The sequence below is a fragment of the Vipera berus genome (genome assembly GCF_964194415.1).
Source record: "Vipera berus genome assembly, chromosome: 1".
Classification (NCBI taxonomy): Eukaryota; Metazoa; Chordata; class Lepidosauria; order Squamata; family Viperidae; genus Vipera; species Vipera berus.
In genome coordinates, this window is record NC_138202.1 from 42,921,004 (window position 1) to 42,948,434 (window position 27,431).

A 27,431-nucleotide genomic window follows, 5' to 3' on the forward strand; every position below is an offset into this window, starting at 1 on the left:
ATGTGTTGCCATAATAATGTCTGCCAGTTGCCAAGACCAAAACACCTGTCCTTCTGATGTTTGGTAACAAAGTCTGTTAATTGGCTTCAGAATACAAATGAGGCATATTGTGATTCAAGAGCTTCTATCTGAGTTTGTTCCTGAGCTGGTTGTTATATTATAAAGCATGCAGTTGCACAGTCAGTCAGTAGTGGGTAGTCTCAGAATAACTTCATTTGTGCCCCACAAGTTGTTCCTAATGAGGAGCCTGGCCAAAAACAACATTCTGGAATGTACCATTTGGTCACCTCATCTCAAAACGGATATCCTAAAACTAGAAAGTGTGCAGAAAGAGTCAAAGAGAACAGAGCTTAATGTCATTTTAATATTCATCTTGGGGGAAAGCCAACAAGCATTTCCAAGCATTCAGTTGGGAAAAATCTTCTGTAGGAGATGAGGATAATTCTGGAATGTTCACATGAGGGTGGGGAAAAAACTGACCATGAACCCTGGTCTAAAAGGACAAGCACAGAGCAAGAATAAATATATCAAGAGAGGTAGACCATTGCAATGTTACAAAACCAAAAGCAAGATAAAGAAGTCCCAGTATTGGTATGAAAGCCAGAAGTTTGCTATTTGTTTGTTTGTTTGTTTATTAAATGTTTTTAATGGGAGGGGGGCAATTGAACAGCTAAACTGAGGAAAAAATAAATAGATTTTTATTTCACATATGGGGATGTCTAAAAAAATCTGGATTGATGAATCTGGATTGATGAATTTGAACTTGATGTATAGCACAGGTGTCAAACCCGCCGTGTCACATGACAAGAAGGAGTATGAGAAGCTGGAGAAGTATCAGAACATGAAGGAAGAACTAGAAAGGTTGTGGAAAGTAAAGACCAAGGTGGTTTCAATGGTGGTAGGAGCACTCAGGGCTGTGTGCCCTAAGCTGGGAAAGTGGTTCCAATAGATCCCATGAACAATTTTGGAAATCTGGGTCCAGAAAAGTAAAATGTTAGGAACAGCTAACATGCTGCACAGACCCCTCATCTCACAGCCTCCTATGGAAGATACTGAGATTGAGGAAGACACATACCATTCATAGGAAGGCAATTTTTTATTTTTTTTTTTGCTGTATTATATTTTTATTCTGACTGGTTTCATTGTATACCACCCAGAGTCAGTTCAGAGTCAGGTGGTGTCTAAATGGAATAAATTAAATTAATGTGAATGGAAAACAAAGGTTGGTAGCTTGGCCGGAAGAAAAATTCCCAAATCCATATTAAGTAGACCATTTATTAGATTATCTTTACCTTATAATTCATAATGCAGGCTTTAAAATACTTAAAAAATACTTAAGAAGGCATTTTACATATTTTTACATGTTTAGTTGAACTTGAAAATCTTTCAAGGATTTTTAAGGATTTCAGTTTGCATTATCAACAGTACTGGCAAACAATGAATATATTTGGATTTCTTTGTATAACTAATTCCAAAATGTTAGGATCTAAGCATTTAAACACAAAGTATGCACAGAAACACAGTCTTAAAAATCTACAGGCAGACTTTGACTTACATGGGACAGTCTTTACGTGGATCATCAGATAACCAATCTGATTTTACAACCTTTTTTTAAATGGTGATTGTTTTATGTGGAAGTCATAAAACAAAAGCCACAGTTGTAAAGTGAATGCTGTGATTGTTATCAAAGGCTTGTATTTCCAATGTAATGTATTTAGTACTGCACTCTGGAACTTTAGAATAACTTGCCATTAATTTTTTAATGTAATTTCCAAATGTTTAAATTACGGTTTTTCCTCATATGAGCAAACCTTTTCAAATAGATCATTGGATGCAAACACAATATCATACAATGTGTTTCTCAGAGAAAATTATGCAGTTAGGACAGACATAATTATATGAAGCTGAATATATAGAGGAGCAGTGTCTAAAAAGAAGGGATTTAAACTATCTTAAATATTTTTCATATGGTATTCTGCCAAATTTTGTTCGTGACCAGTATTCTCAGGGAGTTCAATGCAAAACCAAGTAAGATTCTAATGAGGAATTAAAATAAAGGGGATTAAAGTAAATAAAGACATGCTTAGTGAGTACAAGAAGTCCATTTGGGTGAAGGTTACATACAATTAACATTGAAATTATGCTGTTCTTTCATGTTAATACAGTATTAGCATTGCAGACGATCTGCCTCTGGGTCACACAGTCATTACTTTCTAATTTGGCCCATCAGACAAAGTCCTTATAAAAGACAAAAGTGAAAAAGTTGATAAACCACATTTGGTTATATATTTCAGGTATGTTCCCATTCAAGGCCCCAGCAGCAGATTGGTAGATTGCATTAAACTGAGAAATTGAATGGGGAAATTGTGTTTGCACAATATTCTCTAGTCCATTTACTTTGGTAATAGTTTTCCAAAGAACAAAAAGATGCCAAAGAATGTCCTTGGAACACTTGTGTGTGTGATTTCTCTCTTTTTCCCTCTCAATTTTGTTTGATTTGATATTGTTTGGGTTTTGTATACCTACTGTAGCTGCCTATGGTCAATAAGCCTACACATTACTATCTTTTCTAGAACAGTTGTGTTTGCTTTTTTCCTATTATATTTTTTATTTCACCTCAATCACCTATTCTAATCTGATCTCAAGTTAAATGTGGGCTACAGAAGACTGAGATGGGTTCAGTTTCTGGTTCTGAGTGGTGATTCTCATTAATCTCCTTTCCTACTGACAATATTCAGTAAAATATATTTAAGTAAAACTACCTTTTACAATTGACTGATGGTGATTTTATCAGTGCTAATGGTGTTCAAGTGGTACTCTAGTTGTTTGGGGATTATTGTGTAGTGAGTTCTGGAACGCAGGGAGAACGTGAGACACATGAGTACAGCATATCAGCTCTTTATTTGGTGAAAGTGACTGTACTGGGGAATCAGGGTTACCTGTGCCCTTTTTATACCTGACCAGGTACGCCTTCAACCAATCATTTCAAACCCCAGATTCCCGCCAAAAGCTGATCCCTGTCACAGCAGTTTCGGTACAGCGCCACCTGGTGGTATCGGCTGCACTGCTGTCGCAACGGTTCCCAATTAACCCAATACATAACAGGGATTGTACTCAAGCACCTATTACTGTTGTCACCATCTTTGCTTTCTTTTGCCATAGTTCTTCTATTTCTATTTGCAGATCTTTGTATTTTGTCCGTTTTTTCCCTTCTATTCTGCTGTCTCCAGGTACTGCACTATCCACTAGCCACATTTCTTTGTCTTTGTTATTGACAATTATTAATATTATTGTTTTATTCTGCATTTTTAATATAAAATTCAAGGCAGAAGAGGCATGCTTTGTGTCTGTGAAAAGATGTCACCTGTCAGCATCTAGGAGGGCAGCATTTTTTGTGCTGTGACTCATATCATCTGGAACAACATCTCTCTCCTAACTAGACTTGCCCCAACCATGCTGCTCTTTTGCAGGGCATAAAAACCTGGCTTTGTCAGGGGCCCTGGGGCCCCGATGGTATGGATGATCCTATATCATCAATTGTGGGTTTTCTCAGGTGCTATTTTTATGTTGTTTTTGTTTTTTGGTATTTTGGTTGTGTTTCACTGTTTATATTCTGTTTTAATTGTGTTTTGATTGTGAGCTGCCAAGAGTCATGTGTGTGAGATGGGCAGCCTATAAGTTATCATCATCACCATCTTTTCCCCACTGATGAGGCTTCTTCCAAAATTCTACCTCATTAGCTTTCTTTTATTTGGAACTGCTAAACAACAGTACTACTATACCAGGTTTCCTAAATAATGCTGAAGAATGATTTTGCAGCAGCTCTTACCATCCCTTGGGTTTTCTTCTCTGTAAAAACAAATGTAATGAAACAAGGACAGAAACAGGATGCTGGATGCTGAGTTGGTATGAATTCAGAAATGTTTTCCAGGAATTGGACCTGGAACACAAGAAATTACGAACACCCCATGACATTGAATCCACTTGATAAGAGACAGAGTATCTGATGGGTGGAGATGTTTCTTCTGTACTGCCAATGATTTTGATCCATTCAGCTCTTGGCACAGAGTGAATTATCTCCAATGCCTCAGAGGTATTTTTAAAGCAACTCCAACTGTATTTTGGCATTTCTTTTGATTTATTTAGTTATATGAATCTTTTTATGCTGTGTTATAGGGATGGGACCAGAACTTAAAATAAATGTTGCTTTTCTTCTGAATAATCAAGTAATCCTTAATTATTTTCTGCATTGCAGATGTCGATGAATGCGCAACTGAATCACATCAGTGCAACCCTACCCAAATCTGCATCAACACTGAAGGAGGATATACTTGTTCCTGCACTGAAGGATATTGGCTTTTAGAAGGCCAGTGCTTAGGTATGTTACAATGGGATCAGCTACTCTTTTAGAAACTGCTGTCCTGAATTTCCACATGATTCCCAGAAGAAATACCGGTGACGCTCCCTCTCCAAACTTCTATTAAAGGATAACAAGGATAGATGGGGAAAGAAAGGGAACTTTACATTACAAGTGAGGTTGAGAAAAATAGCTTATGATTTCAATACACCTAGTCCTCATTTAGTAACCACAATTGGGACTGGCAGCTTGATCATTAAGCAAAGTGGTGATTAAGTGAAACTGTGACTGTGCTTATCTTGCTTCAGCTTTTTCTTTTTCTTTACAAGCCTGCAAAATTACTTTTTCAACACTGTAATAACAGTGAATGGTTGCTAAATGAGGCAGTTGCTAAATGAAGACTACCTGCAATGACTTGAGAACTACTATTCTTGAATATGTTACTTGAATGTCCCTCTCCAGATTCTGTGCATATTCCAAGGGACATAACTGGCATCAATAGATTAACATATTTTCCTCTCTTGATTAATGTGGAAAACATTCCTTTTACTTGTATTTAGTTGCACAATCCCAGCACATAGCCAAATTATGGTGTTACAGGAGCAAACAGTACTGTCATATTCATGACATGTTTATCAATTGATGAGATCGTGAATTCCAACGATGAAGAGGATTTTTTTTAGAATGTTATATATATTGAAAGGGCATGAAAGTTGGGTGACTTTTTTAAGAGCCCCCAAAACACGTGAGCTGGGTCAATCATTATCAAAGGAATAAACTAGCTGAAACACTAGGAAAGTTCTATAATGGATTCTTTGCTTTGAATGCATTGCTTTTGTTGGCTGTGACTGGTTTTTCCAGCCTTTTAGGTCTGCTTTGAACTTTTGCAATAGTCTAAGTTCCAGCTGATTTCATCAAATGGTGAAATACATTAGTACAGTCTAACAACCTTACTGGGAACAGCAGATATCTGGCTTCTCTCCCTTCAGAACAATTTCCTGCCACATTCTTCTGCTCATCATATAGACATGATGACCAGAGTGTGTGTCTGTCTGTCTGTCCATCTATTATCCACCCTACTCTCTCTTATATATGAATGAGCAAGGAAAGAGTTTCTTTTCATTCCTTTTTCTGTTGCATCATACTTTTAAATTGCAAGCTATTGTGATTATTTTATTCTTTTTACAGAATGAAACAACATCTTTAGAATACTCCTCTTATTATTTTCTTTTATACTGGTGCCAAATCTAGGTGCTTTTAAGTAAGCATTTAACTAACATTGATAGTGGTCAATTGCCCTGCTCCACAGGTTGCTGGATTTGGATTCCTATATGCACCAAGTAAAAACTAAATATATCACCCTTTTTGCCACTCTGAAGCCTCCCTATCCAAGGTATTCAATCTCATCTTACGTATTTTGGATTTTATTCAGTCTAGGGGCCTTTAACAGTTGGAAGAACAAAAGTTGACCGAGTATTAGGTGTTACTAAAAATGCAAGTAGAAAAATAGGGACCACTACGGTGGGAAGGTAACAGCGTTCCGTGCGCCTTTGGCGTCTAGTCATGCCGGCCACATGACCACGGAGACGTCCTCGGACAAGCGCTGGCTCTTTGGCTTTGAAACGGAGATGAGCACCGGCCCCTAGAGTTGGAAACGACTAGCACGCATGTGCGGGGGAACCTTTACCTTTACCTTTAATATTATTAGTCAGTGATATAGGAGAAGGAGTGGCAGAGCCTGAGGGTAGAGTCAAAAGAGGAAGCCTAGAGTTTCTACATTGCCATAAGCAGACTAAGTCCAGCACCTTTTCAATTCCATTAACCCTTATCTAGTGCCAAAACAGTGGTAACCATTAGTTGGCTAGATTCTTGTGCATAGGCATGAGCAATGAATCAATTTAATTAGAACTTCACGTGTGGCCCTGGTCATGTGCCTAGTACTTCTGCATTTCTGCTCTACATGTCAATTCATTTTTCATTCTATCAATGAGCTCAGATAACAAAGTTATTAACTATGTTTTAAAAAAACATAAGTGCACCAAAAAGACAACAACCAACCTGTTAGCTGTTATGCCAAATGATCTATTTGTTTGTTTGTTTTTCATTATTAAATTTATTGGCCACCCATTTTACTATTAGTTCCATCCATCCATCCATCTACCATCTATTATTTTTTTCTTCCTGATTTTGAATATTTGTCTCCATTTGGTTCCTCCACTGTGTCATCGTGTTATCTGGCATGAAATATGATTCAACTGCCAACCAATTGACTTCTGTACATAGAAATGGAAAGGTAGCACCATTTTCATTGCTTCAGGATGCAAAAAGTCTGGGTCTTCATCACCAATTCATGCAGTCAGGCTCTTCATATCTCAGCCCAGAGGTGTTATGCTTATCAGAAGCTCAAGTAGACATTTTGCTTATTGCCCAAGTTCCAGACATGTCAAACAGTTTGATCCCTGCTTGCATGGCTTGAATTAGGCTAAAAGCAAATAGAGTGCAGTTACAAAGAAGGTGTTGATGCCACTTGCCCTTAGTAAGCTGCTGAAGGAGACCTTAAATGAAAGGGGATTGCAATATTTGATGAAATAAAATTGTGCATAAAATCCGATAGCTGGATTAACATAAAATACGATAGCCGGAATAACATAACTATTGATCATATTATAATTATTTAAAATCTATTAACAAATATTGTAAGGGGATATTGGCTTCTAATTTTTTTTCTCCAATGTGGTAAATGCAACTATAGGTTTCACTTCTATTCAACTCTTTTACTAGATATAGATGAATGTCGCTATGGATACTGTCATCAGCTATGTGCCAATGTACCTGGCTCCTATTCCTGTACCTGCAACCCAGGATTTGTACTGAATGAAGATGGAAGGTCGTGTCAAGGTATTGTGTAGAGGAGGGAAGAGGGAGAAAAAACAGGATTCCAATTCCCAGACCGGGAATTCATGTCAATGTTCATACAATATACAAGCAAGTTCAGAAAGCAGCAAGGAAGCCTCATTTCAACCCTGACCTACAAATATTCTCCTCTGTTGATATTCAGATAACATTATGAATATATTTATCCCAGCAACCTTATGCCTTTTCCCCCTTTTTGAAAATAATATGTCATCAGAATAATGTAATTATTCTATAATTAAGTATATTACTATGCATTTTCATAATTAAACAATTAAATGCATTAAGCCCCAGCTTTTACGTAGATATTCACACTTACAGCTAGAAAGGCCTGGATCATATGACTAATGTTTAATGGGCACCGAAAGCTATTCCAACACCTCTTGTTTTCTCTAGGTTGATTGCTACCTTTCTAATTATATACTGAAGTTACATTTTCCACATTTATTCTTTATCTCTACTTTTTTCTTTTGGGGAAAAAAACTCTCTATGCCAGTAAAAATTGAATTTTGTATATAAAATGGTTATTAAACAAGTTCAAAAATGGGTCATTGATAATGAGCACCGAGAAACAATATTTATTGGTAGAATTCCATTTTATGTCTTGAGCCATAGAATAGTTTTTCAGGGGAATTAATTTGGCTTAAAAATAGAAAAAAAAATCACATTTCAAACTGACTACATTACAAATGTTATGAACCATGGCAACTAATAAATATAAGGAAATAAGAAGGAATTATACTATGTGAGACTTCTCCTTTCCCACCTGTGATCACAGGATTTCTGCTCATAAATGGAGATTAGCTCCATTTGGCAAACCGCCCTTCAGTTGATCACTTCCTAGTTTGGTGAGATATGGTAAGCTGGAAGTTGCCATTTCAGTGACATACATTTCTCTTGAACATGTTGATATTGTAGCACTTAAAGAATACTGAAAACTATACAACCATCTTTCAGTACAAATATAAATAGGTTCAGGGGAATTTACTATGGACTTAAGATCCAAGAGCTGTACATGTAGAGGTAGTCCTTGCTTAATGAATGGTCACTTAGTGACCACTCAAAGTTACAACACCCCTCCAAAGCTATTTACAACTTGCTCCCCAAGTTCTGATGGCTGCACATAGCCCTGTGGTCACATGATGGTATTCCAGGTGCTTGGCAACCAGTTCAGCTTTATGTCTGGTTGCAGCATTCTGTAGTCATGTGACTAGGATTTATGACATTGTTTTGCTAGGTGTGGGTCTTTTAGCGCAGTTTCTGGCAAAACAAAAAACAAAAACAAACCCACAACCAATAGAAATACATGGATTTACTTCATGATTGCAGTGTTTGCTCAACAACTGTCACATTCACTTAAGAACCACAATGTTCACTTAACGACTGCTGCAAAAAAGTTTATAAAATTCAGTCTGGTCAGGTGTATGCTTCAACTTAAGATCATCATAACTTACAATGCAAAATCGGGTCTCCATTACAACTGTAAGTTGAGGACTACCTGGACATCATGTGTTGATGACAATTATACCAGCATGCATTTACAGAGTTTTCCAACTGTAGTTCAGCTGTACTCCAATTAGAGTAACTGTCTAGACGAATTTTGCAACATGTGCTAATTTATAGTGTAGTACAATTACAAACTGCCTCCCTTTCAGATATAAGCACTTGCAGACAGTTTTTGTTTTTTAAGGCTTTGGGGGAAAATAATTTTTTTTCTGCTATTTCTTCCGTTCTCAGTTGTCTAATCTTGAAGGTGGGAAAAAAAACTTGGATGCAATTAAAAATGATCCCAATGATCCTACTGTGGGTGGCAATCCCTGGCTTTTGTACATTTTTCCTTTTTTGTGTCCTGTATTTGGTCAGTTTTTGTTATGATTAAACAGTTGGAGTCTTAAAATTAATTGATAAACAAGGAAACATCTGCAAAATACATTACGTTTTGTTTGCCATATTGGTCTAATCCCAAACAGAGCATAAAGAATATTTTTCTATACCTCCCTTTGCCTCATATAGTGTGGAGAAATAAATCAGAACGATGCTTACTCTTTATAAAACACAAGTTCTGCAGGGGAGGCTAGAGTGACTTGTACATTATTTGTTCCTAACATTTTGGCAGGAGTTTAATTTGTTTATCTCTCATGAACTCTGCAACATTTCTTAAAAACAATGAGATATGCTATGAGCTTTTGTTTACTCTGTGACTTCTTAGGAAAGTAGCATCGAACACAGAACGTATGTTCGTCTGCAGAAGGTGCTACACAGGTATGCCTCAACTCACAACCATAACTGGAACCAGAATTTCCATTGTTAAGTAAGGCAGTTGTTAAGCGAGTCATATCCTATTTTACGATCTTTTTTGCCATGGATTTTAAGCAAATCACTGCAGTCAAGTGAATCATGTAGTTATTAAGCAAATCCAACTTGCTCCATTGACTCTTGTCAGAAGCTGACTGGGAAGGTCACAAATGGAGACCGTATGATCCTGGGATACGACAGCCATTGTAAATACACGCTGGTTGCCAAGCACCCAAATTTTGACCATGTGACTTTGAGGATACTGTAATGTTTGTAAGTGCGAGAACTGGTTATAAGTCACATTTTTAGTGCCATTGTAACTTTAAATACTCACTAAAACAATGGTTGTAAGTTAAGGATTGCCTGTACTCAGACCAGGCACCTTCATTTTAAAAGCTGTCAGATATTAGGTAATGTGAAAAACTCCTGCTTTTGACTATAAATCTTCTCTGCCCATCTGAACAAGCACCTCTGAATGAAATGTAATGACGGCATTGTCTGATCTGATATAAACTGACTTCCTAACTGGGTCATCTTCTGCACAGTTGCAGACAGAAAGCTGAGAACATGCATTAAAAGAGCCTTGGTGGAGCAGTGGGCTAATGCCTTCTTAAGTAACACCAGCTGCCTGCAATTAGTGCAGGTTCGCATCCCACCAGGCTCAAGGTTGACTCAGCCTTCCATCCTTCCGAGGTAGGTAAAATGAGGACCCAGATTGTTGGGGGCAATTAAGCTGACTTTGTAATAATGCCGCTTGGGGTGTGTGTGAAAGCCCTAATAAGCAGGCATATACATAGAATGAAGGCTACTGCTAAGCTTGTAAGCCGCCCTGAGTCTTCGGAGAAGGGCGGGATATAAATGGAATTAAAATAAATAAATAAATAAATAAATTATGTCCCCTCAATTTCAGAAGTGAGAAGAAGGAAGCATTTGTTATTTTGGCCCAGGCTGTAAATATATTAAATATTTATTTATTTATTTATTTATTTATTTATTTATTACATTTTTATACCGCCCTTCTCCCGAAGGACTCAGGGCGGTGTACAGGGCAATAAATACAAAAACAGGATACAAAAGTTAAAAGCGAATTAAATAAATGCCCAAGGTTAAAACAATAGTTAAAATGTATTAAAACCCCAACCCTAACCCATCAGACCAGGTCAGACTGCTCAAATAGATACGTTTTTAGATCGCGCCGGAAGGAGCGAAGGTCGGGGGCCGTCCGGAGCTCAACCGGCAAGCGGTTCCATAGGTCTGGCGCGCCCACAGAGAACGCTCTCCCCCTGGGGGCCACCAATCGACATTCTTTGATCGGAGGCACCCTGAGGAGGCCCTCTCTGTGGGAGCGCACTGGACGGAGGGAAGTTGACGCCGGCCGCAGGTGTTGCCGTAGGTAATCCGGACCCATGACAAATATGCCTTATTTGTCTTAGAAATAAGAAATAATTGGCCTGCTCTACCTTGGTGCAAGAACTCTCTGATTGGCCTGTATTCCCCCTGGGTCCAGTACTACATATTATACCATAGTAGTAACTTCTAATAGCATGTATAATACTTAAAACCACATCAATGGCTAATTTATTGTACTTGGGGCAATACAATTTCATTCATATTCAGTCATATTTCAATGCTTGTATTAGTTTCCAATGTTCTTTAGGCATTCACGCTGTTAATATTGAGAAAATTGGAAACATTTCCTTTTACCCCAATTTATGTTTTTCCTAAACTGAGTTTCTGAAATATGTCTGTCCTTACATGAGAGAAAGAAAGGGGGCACCATGTCTTAAGACAGAATAAAAAACTGATACACATGTGCCAGAATGTAATCTTGATTTATATTCCACTCTATTCCACCTCACTGCAAACTTCTATCAGGAGCACAAGATGGTCAGAACAGTTGAAAGCAATATGAAAGCTGATATTATATTATAATAGAAAATCAACCATGTAGAACCTTGGTGGCGAACCTATGGCATGCGTGCCACAGGTGGCATGCAGAGCCCTCTCTGTGGGCACACACACCGTCGCCCCAGTCCTAGGCGTTCAGCTGGGTTTTATAAAACCTTTTTGCTTTAGGCCTCTGCCAGAGGGAAAAAAACTTCTCGCAAAGTTGGAATTGATTGAACTTTTTAGTCCCACCCAGTCTGTCGTTACTACTGCAGCCACGCCCACCCAATGGGCCACATCCACCCGGCACCCATGATACATGTGGGTTTTGGGTTGTAGTTTGGGCACTCAGTCTCTAAAAGGTTCGCCATCACTGATGTAGAATATTGAGAAACCAAACACATGGTATAAAATGTCTATATAAACTAGACCCTACATGGTGACATAAACCTTTTTCAAAAGTTGGTTACTTTTGATTAAAGTTGGTTACATTTGGCTAACAAACAGGTGATCTGGAAGGCCAATCAATGGAATCAAAGTTTGTTACATTGCTGAAGATACTGATCTATGGACTAGTAAGAAATAAGAAACACAAATTCAGAGCCCCATATGAAGATTGGAGTACTGTACATGATTACTTTGGAACAGAACAAAACAGAAATAAACAGGGATCCAAAAACTAGGATCCCATGATTTTGAGGGTGGGAAGTAGTTATATATCATTATTTTAAACATCTAAGAATAAGTTTTGATTGCAGTATTTATTGTAGATATTTTTTTCAAAATTGTAAATATTAATTAAAACTTGAGAAAGATCATTAATTTTTTAAGAACTGGCTATCCACAGATGTGAATGAATGTACAACTAACAGCCCTTGTGTACAAAACTGTATCAACACCTATGGCTCATTCCTTTGTCGTTGTGATCCTGGCTATGAATTGGAAACCGATGGCATTAGCTGTACTGGTAAGTAGAAATTATTGTGAAATATCTTGACTATGGGAGGAAATAAACCTTTTTGGGGGAAGGGGAATACACATAATGTTTTCTCACTGGCTCAGGAATTCTGGAAGTTGAAGTCCATGAGTCACCAAAGAGCCAAGGTTGCATACCCCTGGTATAAACCAATATTTTGTTTTTGAATTTTCATATTCAATTATTATTTGTATTTCATGTTTCCGACTTCATGTTCATCCCCAATTTGGGGCGTCAGATAACATTTTGCATAACTGATAAGTATCTGTTACTTTTGCCTTCTGGAAGCTACAAGAATATGTGTAGAAAAGTTATTTTAAACAATTTCAAGATCCAGACATAGAGAAGGACATCTGACTATTCTTCATCTTCCTATATTAGCATTTTTTCCATGATGTTGTGCTGGATCAAGAGTTGACACAACTCATTCTAAACACTTATTTTTGACACATCATCCAGGATAGAGCTTATTTTCTTATTGGGGCAAATAATAAATATAAATATATCATTGACATTCCTTTTTTCAGAATCTGGTTTCATTAGTCCAAGGATTACTATATTTATGTGCCAAACCTCAATGTTCATATTACTTTTTATTTAAAAATAATAGAACTTGCTCAAAGATTTAAAACAATGTTCTTTTATTTAGTGTTCTTAAATATCTTTGCCTTTGCCCCATTTTCATTCATAAATTTAGAAATATTGGCACATATAAATGCCATTCTCTCTCAAACCTAGAGTGAGAAGTAAAACAAAATCTGTATCAATGTGGTTGATTATGGTCCACAAGGGAATTGATTTAGGCTGTCAACGATTTTAGGTACGGCATCTTCAGGCTGGAGGGCTTGCTTTTCTTTATTGCCAGGAAATAAATTTCTGCTAGGCAGATTTAATTCCAGGAGCTCCAAAAATAAAGAAGATGTAATCGACTGTCTTAGTTTCCTCTCCCCTATTGTTGTCAAGATATTAATGATTTAAACTGTTAAGTCTTTTTTCTCTCTTGAATCGTGCATTAAAATGGCTTTGGCCTCTTTTCCCCAAATGTATTAAGTAACACAAATTTGCATCTGGATTCCATCAAATGTTGTGAAGATTGCATAATCATCGCAACATTGTGAAATTCTTTAGTTGAGTAGCCCTTTACAGACCCTACAGTGAATTATTTATGTTCACAAGATTTTTTGTGTCTTTTCCAATGTGTTCTACTTAAGTTCCAAAAATTGTCAGTCAGCATGGGGTATGTTAGGAGCATGGGCACATTAGGAGGGTACTAGGTTATGGAAGCCTGTTTTAGAGAATAATTTACACAAAATAGAATTCCTCTTCCAGGGATTCGTGAGTCACAAATACAAAATATTCGTAGACAAAATGTGAATGGATTGTGAATGTATTTGTGAATGAATTCTGTAAGCAGAACAGAGAAAAATGATTACGAAGATTAAAACCACTATTTCAGGAAATTACAATGAGGAATATGATTTGTACAAATGTACCATCAAGACAGAAGAAAATGAAAAGTTATTTCTCCATGCAGGCTTATCTAAGATTACATGGTGCTTGTGGTTTTCTACAAGCCTGACCTCAACTGCAATCCAAGCAGTTGTGAAGCATCATTACAACAGTTTTTCAGGAGCTTTAATCTATATAACTAATAGCAATTTTAGAAGTAATAGCAATTCTATAAAGAATGAGCAAACTTTTTTTTCATATTCTTACATTTGTAGATATGGATGAATGCAGCTTCTCAGAATTTCTCTGCCAGCATGAATGTGTTAATCAACCAGGTAGTTACTACTGTTTCTGCCCGTCTGGCTACATTCTTGTGGAGGACACTCGGTGTCAGGGTAAGAATCTTCCATTTATTTTGTCTTTCAAATATAATTAGAGGGCAAATAAGCCAATAGTTACTCTTTTAGAAATAGTAGTAACAATAGTAATGCTTAAGAGAATTAGTTTTTGAAAATTTTATTACAAAAAGCTAGTATTGAAAGCTATTACAGAATGTCACTGAAGCATAACTAAATGAGAAATGTTTCAAAGTTAATGGCTTTTCTGGCTAGCCAACTATTTTCCAGAGCAGCTAAAGGTCACCTAATGCTGTGATACTTTTCTACACATATCGTATTTTGTATGTTGTATCATATTTTCCAATAGGGAAGGCTTTAATGGAGAAAACTATTCTATAATAACTGCATTCTTATTTACTAGCTTTGAAAGCAGAGAATCTTTTTAAACATTCTGCAAGTATTTTGTGGCTGCAAAACTTTTCTTTATGCATCTGTGAGTACTTCCCTCCACTTGAGCACATTTCAAAAGAACTGTTGATTGACCTACTTGGCAGAAGTAAGCAATAAGATCAACCAGCTATGAGAGTTTAACTACTACAAGTCTCCATAAACTCAACTAGTTTTATTGACAGACGGGTTGAAAGAGGCAGCAAACATAAGTGGAAGCAGGGCTTTTTTTCTCATAGAACGCCTAGAATGGTGTTCCGGCACCTTTTTTTGCACACATACAAAAAAGCTTTTGCACAAGCTGTGCTACTCCCTCCAAACTTGCGCGTCCTACTTTCTTTGCTCACCTTCCCAAACTCCAAACTAGGAGGCGCGAGTTTGGAGTTGGAAAAGGCAAGCGAAGGAAGTAGGATGCGCGAGTTTGGAGTTTAGTAAGGTGAGGAGATTTGGAATTTCTCTCAGGCTAGTTTAGCTGTTGGAATTGCTCACAAGATTGGAAGCTCTGCTTTGTGTGTGTGTGTGTGTGTGTGTGTGTGTGTGTGTGTGTGTTTCCTTTCTGTGTTTCACAGCCTCATGAGTTTAATGAGATTTATTCTGAGATATAGATGTGCAGGACTGGCGTCTTAAAAATAGCTATCCTCTCAGTGCACACATATTTGAAACATTGGGTAGCGTTGGATAGATTGGATTTTTCCTTGTTGCAAAGGATGGCTTCAATATTTAATATCATGTCTTCCCCCACCCCCTTTAATATCAGTGAGGCTCCTCCAGTGGACCATGACCCAGCACTCGCCCCGGTCCCATCCCCCCTCCACCGGAGACCCTCAGATTTGCTCCAGTCCTGCCCAGCTCCGAACAAGTGCCCCTGACGCAAGTGACTTTAAGTTGGCCATGCCCACCCAGTAGGCCACACCCATGCCAGATTAACAAGATGAGAGTTCCGGCACCTTTTTTTTAGAAAAAAAGCACTGAGTGGAAGCATAATGGATTACACAATTTCTCACTAGTGGTCAAATTACAAAAGTAATTCCTTATTGATGTCTGATAGTCTTCTCTCCTAAATTCTTCTCTTTATAGTAAAATCATGTCCAAGCATAAAATCATGTTCAAGTCTTCTTTTTAAGTATCTTACTAGAACCTGTGACAAAAAGTCCATATAGTTAAAAATTTAGTAGTTTGTAGAGATTTCAAAAGTGGGTTGGTGAGTTTGCTTCTTATGTTTAGTATTTCTACATATAAAATTGGCCTAGTCAGTTTCTATCTTATTTACAGTAAATGTAATAATTATGAATATATCCCTCTCCTCTGGTACATTCCAACATATAATAATCAGCCAAAAGTTATTTCTTTTTGCCAAAAATATACTGGCTTACAAACTGGAAAATATATTTCTAGACTGTGTAGTAGATGAGTTTACCCAGATATTTCACAAATTATGCAAGTTTTCCCCAAGAGTAAACAGAGTCTACTTGGATCTCTTAAGGTTCATTCTTCCAATCATTTCTGACATGTTTCTCTTTTCTGTGAAACATATTTCACTTATACAAAGTGTTTGTTCTCCTGCACAGATGAACATTGTGGAGAATGCTGATCGTAGATCTACTTTGGCTATAAAAGCCACTAAACATCTTTCAACTATTAGTTCCCAATGCCTGTCAATGGCAATTAGCAAGAAAACAAGTATTTTTGGTTTAGTTCGCTAAAGAGATATAGTGATTTTTAAAAAAGTACTAAAGTCTGTGAAAAATTATCAGAAATGGAGAAGTGAAAGACATTATGTGGCTTCTTGTAACTAATGTTAAGTAACCTCTTTAGAAATCTAATCCTTCTCATAATTGAAACTAAAGCTGTGTTCATTCAGTGCCTTTTGTATTGGAAGTCCAAATCTAATGGCACATGACCTACTGACCACAAGTGGGCTCCTTATTTAAGAGATTGCTTTATTTATTTATTTAGCGTATGGCATACAATGTCAGGGAAGTCTACACATCCTAGACCAGTGGTGGCGAACCTATGGCACGCGTGCCGGAGGTGGCACTCAGAGTCCTCTCTGTTGGCACGCGTGCCCCTGCCGGCAGAGGCAGGTCCATCAGACTGCCACCGCCACCCAGAGCAGGAGCCCCGCCCAGCACAAAGGAGGCGAAGTAGCCGACTAGCAAGCTCGAGTAGAGGTGGTAGAGCAGAGGTCACCAACCATTGTTGATTGGTGGACTGGAAGAAAAGGGAGGGGGAAGCATTTTGCATGCGTGCATACATGGGGCCACAAGCGCGCACGCACTACTAATGGGGCGGGGCTAGTGCCTGCGTGATACTAGCCCTGCCCCGTTCTTGCGTGGTGTATTGCCTTGTATCAGCGCCTTGCAGTATGGTGGCCCATTTTTGTGCTCCTGGTTTTTGCGTGCCAGAAGTGGCACTCAGAGGCACCTCCCTGCCCCCCCCAGGGCACCATAATGCCGATGCACCCCTAGCACTTTGCAATAAATAAGTGGGTTTGGGACTGCGGTTTGGGCACTCGGTCTCTAAAAGGTTCGCCATCACTGTCCTAGACCCAATGCAGTCCTGACAGCCTAAATTGCTAGTTCATTCCGTTTGGTGCTTGGAAGCCTATCCTTGGTGCACTGCAGGGGGACAAACTTGCTTTACTCCAATTAGCTAGTAGTGCTCAGTCGCTGGCTCTTCCAGGCTCCTACGCCGGTCTCATCTTGCCTCATGTCGCAATCTGCCTCGCATTTGGCCAGGTCCAGCACCAGCTTCTGCTTTCCGCACACACGTATGCAGCTAGGTGCTAATCTGAGATCTCTCTTTTGCCTTACTTCCTAAACAAATTCAGAGAAAGCATTTTATTCTTCTTCCTATTAATAAATCTCCTTTCCTCTGCTATTATAAAATCTGCTGTACTGATCATTGTTCGGTTATTGTTCTTACCACTTCAGAAAGCTTAATTGTCCAGTGTTCTGCATAATGGAAACAGGTTTTGTTTTTCCTCATATTACATCTCACCAGACCTTTGAAGATCTCTAGACTTTAGTGTGTAATTTCATTTTAGTCTCACAAGAGTTGTGAGTGCATAAACTCCCTAAGGATGCCCAGTAAACTTTGTAGTGATGAAATTCAAATCCAAATTTTCATGATCCATTTCCAACATCCCTATCTGTTATTCTCCACAGCTGTGTTAGATAATATAAGATGATGTTATTATTGTTAACTGATAGCAGGAATTAAAATCCAATATGCCCCAAGACTGTTGAGAATTGGGCAATGTTTGGGAAAGACTCCCCTAAACATACTAAGTGTCATATCGTGGAAGGGGACTATCTGATAGGACTGTTGCAAATTGCAGTCTTAAAACTTAGTCACTTAAAACTTACAAGCCTTTATGGCAGACTACAAACTGTAAGACTCAGCCAGACTTTGTATCATATACAAAGGAATCACATCAGTTGCTTCCTCTTTGCTGGATTCACGAAATTTGAGGCTTTTTGGAAATTTGGGTATCATGGAAGGAAGCATATTCAGGAGAAGTTGCTAGACCAAGCCAGAAATCAGTGGAGTTCCATAGTTTCCATGGAATTAACTTACTGATTTCCAGGAAAAGGGAGAATCCAGTTAGAGTGAAGTAGGGAAAGACCTAAGAGATATGGTGACACAGTGGTTAGAATGCAGTACTAAAGGTTACTTCTACTGACTGCCAGCAGTTTGGCAGTTCAGTTCTCACCAGCTCAAGGTTGACTTTTATCCTTCTAAGGTTGGTAAAAGGAGGACCCAGACTGTTGGGGGCAATATGCTGACTCTGTAAACCACTTAGAGAGGGCTGTAAAACTCTGTGAAGCAGTATATAAGTCTAAGTGCTATTGCTATTTCAAGACTGTTTTATTTCATAAATATAGGTTAATGTTTTTACCAGGAAACTTGCACTTTATAATTTTGCTCAGTATAGAGCAGACATGTCAAACACAAGGCCCGGGGGCTGGATCCGGCCCGCAAAGTGGTTTCATGCGGCCCGTGAAGCCATCCTGGAAACAGTGAGGGAACGGCCCCCACTGCCTTGGCCCTGGCCCAGAGACCCTCCTTCTGCCAGAGACCCTCTGATCTGTCCCACTCCTGCCCAGGCCCCCATAGGCACCCTTGATGCGAACGATGTAGAGCTGGCCATGCCCACCCAGTAGGCCATACGCACTCTAGCCACGCCCACCCAGTAGGCCACGCCCACCCTGGCCATACCCACCTGGCCCCTTGAGGGCAACCGCAATGCTGATGCGGCCCTCAATGAAATTGAGTTTGACACCCCTGGTATAGAGAATAAGTGTAATAAATCATTGTGATCTGAATGTTGCATTACAGTTGTTTTATTTCCAATACTGAATTGGTAGAGTCTTAAAGAGAGATTGCCAAGTAAGGCACTGCAGGGTATGAACTGGCAGCTCAAACCACCAGGCTGCTATTTAAAGCCAGGAAAGCAGGACCAGAATATGTAGACCTAGAAGTGGAAGATCCCAGTCTTTCATCCTATGGGCTCAGCCCTACAAGGTTTTTAAAACTTGTTTATGTTATGACTGAACAATGTGTACTAATACATTTACTATAATACCATCTTTTCTGGGTTTTTTTTTCTTCATTTCAGATGTTAATGAATGTGAGGTTGGGAATCACACTTGTAACGTGCAGCAAACATGTTTTAATTTCCAAGGAGGATTCAAATGCCTAGACCCAGTAAGATGCGAGGATCCTTATATCCGGATCAATGAAAAGTGGGTAAAATATTAATAGAAAAAATTAGGGCAATGATATTCTACAGGGAGCACATTATACAGTATAGATCTTGGTTATTTTTCAAATTGCACTTGCTATTTTTGGTTGCTAGCCCTGTTCAGTCTTGATTTTAGAATGTATTCCCCATTATTTTTGAGAGAAGAACTTAGTATGAAATTGACCAATTTTTTTATTTATTTCCCAAAGATATCAAGGCTTGCATAGCCACTTGTTAAGTGCATAGCCATTGTCAAACTCAGTTTCTTGCTGTGTTATATATAAAATAGCCAATAGCTAAAAATGCAGTTTTTATAGTATGCATGTCTTTCTAAAATAGCATTTTCAAATATACAAAATATTTGTCAGTACGGTTTGCAATTTATCATAGTTTCATTCTAAGCTCATTCTTTCACGTTTTCTCCTCTCAGAATGGAAATGTTCAATGATACAAAATAGTTCTTTATCCAGTCACCAGGTGGCAGGATACTCAGCTATTTACAACCAAAATAGAAGAAATGCTTATGAAATAATAACATTTATCATCTTTTCCTGCAATATATATATATACAATTGCCTTTAAAATTAATTAGAGATATTTCATAAGTATGTTGTTAATACATGCTTATTTCACACACTCTGTTAAAGGCCCTACAAGGCAAAGTCATCTCTAATCTCTTTTCAAAATTAAAAATGCAATGTCATATACATAATTAAACACCCAGAGAAACAAAAGAAATGGAAAATAACGTTTTAAAAATATTTCTTCAGACAATGATTTATGCCTGAATTTAGATTTATGAATTCAAACTATAAATATTTTGACAATAATTTATGCTCAAATAATTTGTGCATACCAAATTAAATAAATAAATAATGGAATAAACCTGATATAATTTTTTTTTACTTTCATTTTTTCCTATCATATGTATATATGGATCATATATACATAACATATATATATAACAAGGATCACCATCTTATTTTTGAAATGAAAACTAACCTTTTATGTTCTGCAATATGTTATTCATTATGTTTTTATATCATCCGCTGACCAAGCCTTTGAGAGGCGCGGTGGCTTAGTGATTTTATGGTGCTAGAGATGGTCTCTGCTCCAGCGGTTTGAATCCTAGCACTGTGTGGCAGGGTGAACTTCCATCACTTGCCTCAGCTTCTGTCCGCCTAGCTGCAATTTGTTATATGCAAGTAGATAAATCAGTACCATTTCGGTGGGGAGATTAGTTGGAACTCTGTACAGGAAGTCAGATTCCTGCCGGTTCTGAATCTTTCCAGTTGTGACACCATTTGCAAGGTGGTTCCAGGGAAGGGAGGGGCCACGGGTAACGCTGCAAGAAGAGCTGTTCCTCTTTCTTTCTGGTGCGAAGCCAGCTCACCTTTTTGTGGTGCACCATTGCAAGCGTGTCTCACAACAGAACTGGTAAATTGGTAGCCAAACAACTACCCTGCAATAGCATTGTGGTTTCCTGGATAATGTAACACAGTATGCTAATAACCACCACCACCACCAAATCTTTGGACTGTTTGCAAAATGTGTAGATCAATAAAATACAAAATATAATATTAAAACATCCAAACAGATACATTAAGATTTAACTATCTCAGCATAAAAATAGCACTCATGTATTTGCTGTTAAGCAACACAGAAAGTAGCATTCTTATTTGCTTGTAATAATTTGATTATAACAGCAAAAATACTAACAGGTATGAAGTTTTAGCTAACAATAACCATTCACCATAATGCACGTTATAATAAATATGTTAAGCTTTATTAAATAATGTTAATAATATCCCAGGTCCTTGTAAATCAATAAGTTGATAGATGGACAAAAAATGCCAAATCCCATCTAAACATTTGGCTGATTATGCAACCAGATAACAATAACAACAACAACAACAACAACAACAACAACAATAACAATAACAATAACAATAACAATAACAATAATAATAATAATAATAATAATAATAATAATAATAATAATAATAATACAAAGTCAAAATTGAGAAGACAGCAACAGAGAGTAAGTGCCGCCTATGCAAAGAAACCGAAGAAACAGTGGACCACCTGGTAAGCTGCTGCAAGAAGATCACACAGACTGACTACAAGCAGTGGCATGACAAAGTAGCAACAATGGTGCATTGGAAGATCTGCAAGAAAAATCATTTGCCTGTAAGCAAGAACTGGTGGGATCATAAAATAGAGAAAGTCATAGAAAATGATAAAGTTAAACTGTTCTGGGACTTCAGAATTCAAACAGACTAGCATCTGCAACATAACACTCCGGACTTAACAATTGTCGATAAGAAAGACAAAAAAGTCTGGATAGTGGACGTGGCAGTGCCTGGAGACAGCAGAATAGATGAGAAAGAACTGGAGAAGATTACAAAATACAAAGACCTACAAAGAGAAATAGAAAGACTGTGGCAAAGGCAAGCAAGGGTAGTACCAATAGTAATAGGCACCTTGGGTGCAATCCCAAAACAACTGGAGCACCACTTGAACACCATTGGCATTGACAAATTCGCCATTAGTCAATTGCAAAAGGCGGCCTTACTAGGAACTGCTTCCATCCTCTGACCATATCTGTAATACCATCAAACATCCACATTTGCCTATCCCAGGTCCTTCGTAAGCACTCAATAGATAGACAAAAATGCCAAATCCAGTCTGAACATCTGGCTGACTGTGCGATGATTAATAATAATAATAATAACAACAATAACAATAGCAATACTTTTGTTTTGGCAGTCATTGTATATGTCCAACTGAAAACCCTAGCTGCAGAGACCAGCCATTCACCATCTTGTACAGAGACATGGATGTATCAGGACGTACTGTGCCCTCCGATGTATTTCAGATGCAAGCAACTTCTCGCTACCCTGGGGCTTACTACATCTTTCAGATTAAATCAGGAAATGAAGGCAGAGAATTCTACATGCGGGTGAGTGAGATTTACAAATAGACTTTTTCATTATCTTCTTTTTAAAATAATCTGTATTATTTTAAGAGGTTTTTTAAGTTTACATCTTAAAATTTTAAAAATTCTTAAAATTATACTTTTGAAAATTTCTATAACTTAAACTTTGTTTTGTGAATTGGTGCTTATTCACTCAGCACTACTATACCCATACACTGTATTGTTTAAATCATCATTATCACTATGATGCTATACAATGATAATATGTTTACTAGCCTGTCTTATACATTTGCTTACATTGCCTGTCTGAACAGTAAAATCATCACAAAAATACAGTATTCATTTTATAAAGAATGCTAGATGAGTGCCATTATTTGAGATAAAGAAAAAAGCAGTTTCAGACATTGACAGACAGTGTAGTCTCCATGTAGCAAGTACTGGAGCAAACATGGAAGTTATCTCCACAAAAACCTGTTTGTGACTTTTTCAGGGGGCTATATGCTAACTGGGAAAAAGGCGTTAGTAATCGTTTTATTTTTGAGCACTGTAGAATAGGCAGTGAGGCAGAAGAGAGAACTTTAATTCACTCCAGAACTTGACGCAGTGAATTACTTACTTATTTATTTATTTATTTATTTATTTATTTATTTATTTATTATATTTTTATACCGCCCTTCTCCCGAAGGACTCAGGGCGGTGTACAGGGCAATAAATACAAAACAGGATACAAAAGTTAAAAGCGACTAAATAAATGCCAAAGGTTAAAACAATAATTAAAAACGTATTTAGAACCCCAACCCTAACCCGTCAGACCAGGTCAGACTGCTCAAATAGATACGTTTTTAGATCACGCCGGAAGGAGCAAAGGTCGGGGGCCGTCCGGAGCTCAACCGGCAAGTGGTTCCATAGGTCTGGCGCGCCCACAGAGAACGCTCTCCCCCTGGGGGCCACCAATCGACATTCTTTGATCGGGGGCACCCTGAGGAGGCCCTCTCTGTGGGAGCGCACTGGACGGAGGGAAGTTGACGCCGGCCGCAGGTGTTGCCGTAGGTAATCCGGACCCATGCCATGTAGGGCTTTGTAAGTCATTACTAACACCTTGAATCTTCTCCCCAAGAAGACTTCATGAAGGGCTAGATGGGAATGCAATTTTAGAGCAGCCTTACTCCGGATTTAAGTGGCCTATGATAAAGCAGTTTCTGCCCTCTCAAACACTTCCATCAGTGGAAAGAAGGAAGAAGCAAGGGGAACAATTCAGACACCTATTTCTTTGAAAGTAAATTTCTACAATCTCTGAAAACTAAGACTGGCTCTATTGTTTCTAGTGGTTGCAGCTACTGGGAACCAAATCAGGTGAAAAATCGATTGTTTAAATAATCAGTTATTAAATAAATATGATCCTCCCTCCTATGTCTTTTGATCTCGGCCTCTTTTCTTTTGAGCTATTTCCCCAATCTGCTCCATAAGGCAGGAAATATCCATGCTATTTGCTACTCCAACTCTTGCAGAACATTAGCAGCAGTCAAAAAATAAAGTCAATCCAAAAACGCAATCAGAAAAAGCAGCAGTCAATAGCCCTTCGCATTCACACAGTATTTATCCAATACTAGATACACAGAAGTGAAATGGCGACTTGTTTTCAGTGCAAACTGCTGGTGCAGGGCTCAGTTCGGATTCAGACCACTCTCCCCCAACCAATACATTCTAGATCAGCCCCATCACCACGCTCTGGTTTGGCAAGATTTGGTGTGTTTTCCGTAGTGATTATGACCATAGTCTTGAGTCACCAACAAAAATAAATCTTATACAACAGAGCCATGATTTTGTTACATATATTTAAGAAGACAGCTTTTGGCCACATGCTATGCTTGAAGTACTTCAACATCTTTCCTTGGCTTTCTCCACACAGCAAACTGGACCTATCAGTGCCACGCTTGTGATGACTCGTCCTCTGAAGGGGCCACGTGACATTGTGTTGGACCTGGAGATGGTCACTGTTAACACTGTCATCAATTTCAGAGGAAGTTCTGTCATTCGACTGAGGATTTATGTATCACAATATCCATTCTAAACCTAGACTGGCATTGCTTTCTTTAAAACTACCATAGCAGCAGCTGAAAAAGGAGCCTTTTCTGCCCAAACTTTTTTCCTCAGAAGTCAATTCTTCCAACAATTCAACTTGAAATTAATATTCAAACATGTCACAATGGTTCATGTTAACAATAACTGGACAGTACTTCTTGTGGTTTAAAGGCACCTGAGCTTTGTATTATCAGTGGATTCTACAGAGTTATTTTATTTTATTTTGCTCGTGAGTGTTTAGATACTTTGGTCTTGCTTTCCAAACTTTTTCTAAAGTGTGATTAAAAGCTTTAAAAACTGTGAAGATTTTCACTGTAATGGCAATGCTGTTTAGCCAAAACACTAGAGAAACTGGGAAAAGTTGACTTCTACTGTTCTGTTTTCTAAAAACGAAAGAAAAACAAGTAAAAAAAAATGCTTGTGGGACCAGGAAAGCATCAGCTACTCTCTCTCTCAAAAAAAATAATCTTTATGGAATAATCTTACATTCCAAACCCTGGGTTTGATTCAGGGAGAATAATTCTTTATTGGCTTTCTTTTATACTTTCCCCCTTTATTTCCAGGCCATGGAATTGACTGCCTGGAGATCTTAACTAGAATCCAAACCAACCACAGCTATAAACACTTGCTTAAGAGAACTTTGCACTTATACATCTTGTATATACCCATTTACACCCTAGGCAACCTGTTCTTAAAATAGACATAATTTTCAAAAACAGCTTTTTGAAACAACATAGATGGCATGTCAAACTTTATGCTCAACTTTAAAATATTTTTTTAAAAAGTCATTTCAGGCACAAGAAAACAGGCACACATAAAATAATTCTTTGGATGTTGGCCATTACGGATAGTATGCATGTAATTTAATGACATACTTTAAAATATTTACTCAAAAAGAGGCCATTATCTTTTCATTATCTATTCCAGGCCCATTTCCTTAATAGTCACAAAGCAGCCTACTGCTGTGTAATGATAGTTCAATACGAAATCAGCAGAAAAAAATCCACACATATAGGTCATTTTAGCAACTCCAACAGAACCATTTTTATTCTTAATTTTATTATGCTTATTTTATATTACTCCTTTTTTTCTGCATAGGAAAAACATGCATCTGCAATTCAAGAAATACCCAGGCTAGTAATTAGGATGGCTCAATAAGAGAGTATATAAGTTTCTAGCTTAGTTCCCAGTGTTTCCAGTTAAAGACCTCAGGAAGCAGAATGGGAATATCTAATGCCTTAAAGAACCGTGACAAGTAACCGCATCCATTAAATTGGCTAGTGGTTTAACCTTGAAAAAGGTAGTTTTTTCTGCATATTAAAAAACTAGATGTACTGTATTCAGTGACATATGTTCTAAATACAGATTGTTGATTAACAACCACTCATTCAGCAACAGTTTTAAGTTATGATAGTTCTGAATGAGGCAAATTACAGTTGATCCTCAAAGTTGCAGCTGTCGTGGCATCTCTGGGGGTGACAGGATCACAATTTGGGTGTTTGGCATGGGAGTGCAGTGGTTAGAATGCAGTATTCCAGGCTAACTCTACCCACAGCCTGGAGTTCGATTCTGATGGGCTTGATCCTTCAGTAAAAAAAAGGACCCAGATTGTTGGGGGCAATATGCTGACTCTGTAGACCACTTAGAAAGGGCCATAAGGCATTATGAAGTGCTATATAAGTCTAAGTGCTATTGCTATTGCTTGGCAACCAGCTTGCAATTATGACACTACAGTGTCCTGCAGGCATGTGATTGCCATTTGCAATCTTATTGCTGGTTTCTGGCAAGCAAAGTCAATAGGGAAACCAGCAGGTCACAAATGGTGATCATGTGACATCAAAGCTAACAGGATTTGCCTAATGACCTAAAATGGAAATGCCAGATGACACAGTTTATAACCGTGTTGCTTAGTGATAGGGCTCCTTGTCCCAATTACTGTTGTTACCAAACATCTACCTGTAGGCATTATATTAAAACATAGAGTTAGTCCTGGACTTATGACCACAGTTGGACCAGAATTTCCATTCTAAATTGGTGCAGTTATAAAACAGTCATCACATGACTGAAACCGATTTTATGATCATTTTTATCATGGTCATTAAGTGAATGGTATTCCAATACATGAATTACTTCATACTTTTACTATATTATGAACATTTTTAAGATTTCCACTATTAGATAAAATCACATAAGATTAAGGAAACATGAACTAGCTATGCTGAATCTGATTTCTCAATGCATATTCAAAATAATCTATGTGGTCCAAATTTCAACAGAAGATCAGTAAGGATTTGATTTTTAAAAAGCTGATTGCACTGTCCTGGGACTTGAGATCATAGTTGTGACTGCACTTCCACATATATTTGGGGAACATTTATTTATGGGAGTAAAAATCAAAACAAATCATAGTAGCAACGAACATAGTTCTGTCATTTGCAGAAGATACATTTTTTAAAATTGCTTTCCTGCACATATGCTTTGTAATAGTTTCAATAAGTCAAACAATACACTGATTTTTTTTAAAATGTATTTTTATTTTTAATTGTTTTATTTTTTTCCACTGGTTTCACCAGTTTTCTTGGAACAAAAATATATTGTTCAGAACTAAAGTGTGAACATACAAGTTCACTAAAGGGACTATATTTTTCTGAATGTTCTGATCATTTAAGAGGCTCTATTCCTAGTCCAGTTGTGCTTAATTTGTAAGTTGTTTAAACTTTGTTCAAAGTAAAAAAAAAAGATGTGCAGATTTTTTAAAAAAGGGAAAATATATTTGGCAATATATCTATGTTTGGACTCTTAAATCAGCAGCAAACCTTGGATGACTTCTTCTGTATAATTATAATTACTTCAGACTATATGAAGACCATGAGTAGCTTCCTTTCCAGTTCAAGGAATGACCTGGCTTGAGTGCATTTATTTCTTTTTACAGTTCCACAAACTTCTTCCAAAGGTTTACTGTTGCTCATGCACATAATGCTGAACTATCTTTTTGCTTATGT

General features: G+C 37.8%; 1 protein-coding gene across 1 annotated transcript in view; it reads left to right on the plus strand.

Moving 5' to 3' along the window:
- The window catches only part of FBLN5 (fibulin 5), a 51,162-nt gene extending 26,071 nt beyond the window's left edge, over positions 1-25,091 (plus strand). Inside the window, exons 5-11 of the mRNA XM_081325636.1 lie at positions 4,256-4,378; positions 7,139-7,255; positions 12,300-12,419; positions 14,153-14,272; positions 19,284-19,410; positions 22,179-22,371; positions 24,257-25,091. Of these exons, the coding sequence (XP_081181762.1) occupies positions 4,256-4,378; positions 7,139-7,255; positions 12,300-12,419; positions 14,153-14,272; positions 19,284-19,410; positions 22,179-22,371; positions 24,257-24,418 (962 nt within the window). The 3' untranslated portion in view covers positions 24,419-25,091. The remainder of the gene's footprint in view (positions 1-4,255; positions 4,379-7,138; positions 7,256-12,299; positions 12,420-14,152; positions 14,273-19,283; positions 19,411-22,178; positions 22,372-24,256) is intronic.
- The last annotated feature ends 2,340 nt before the right edge of the window (positions 25,092-27,431 follow it).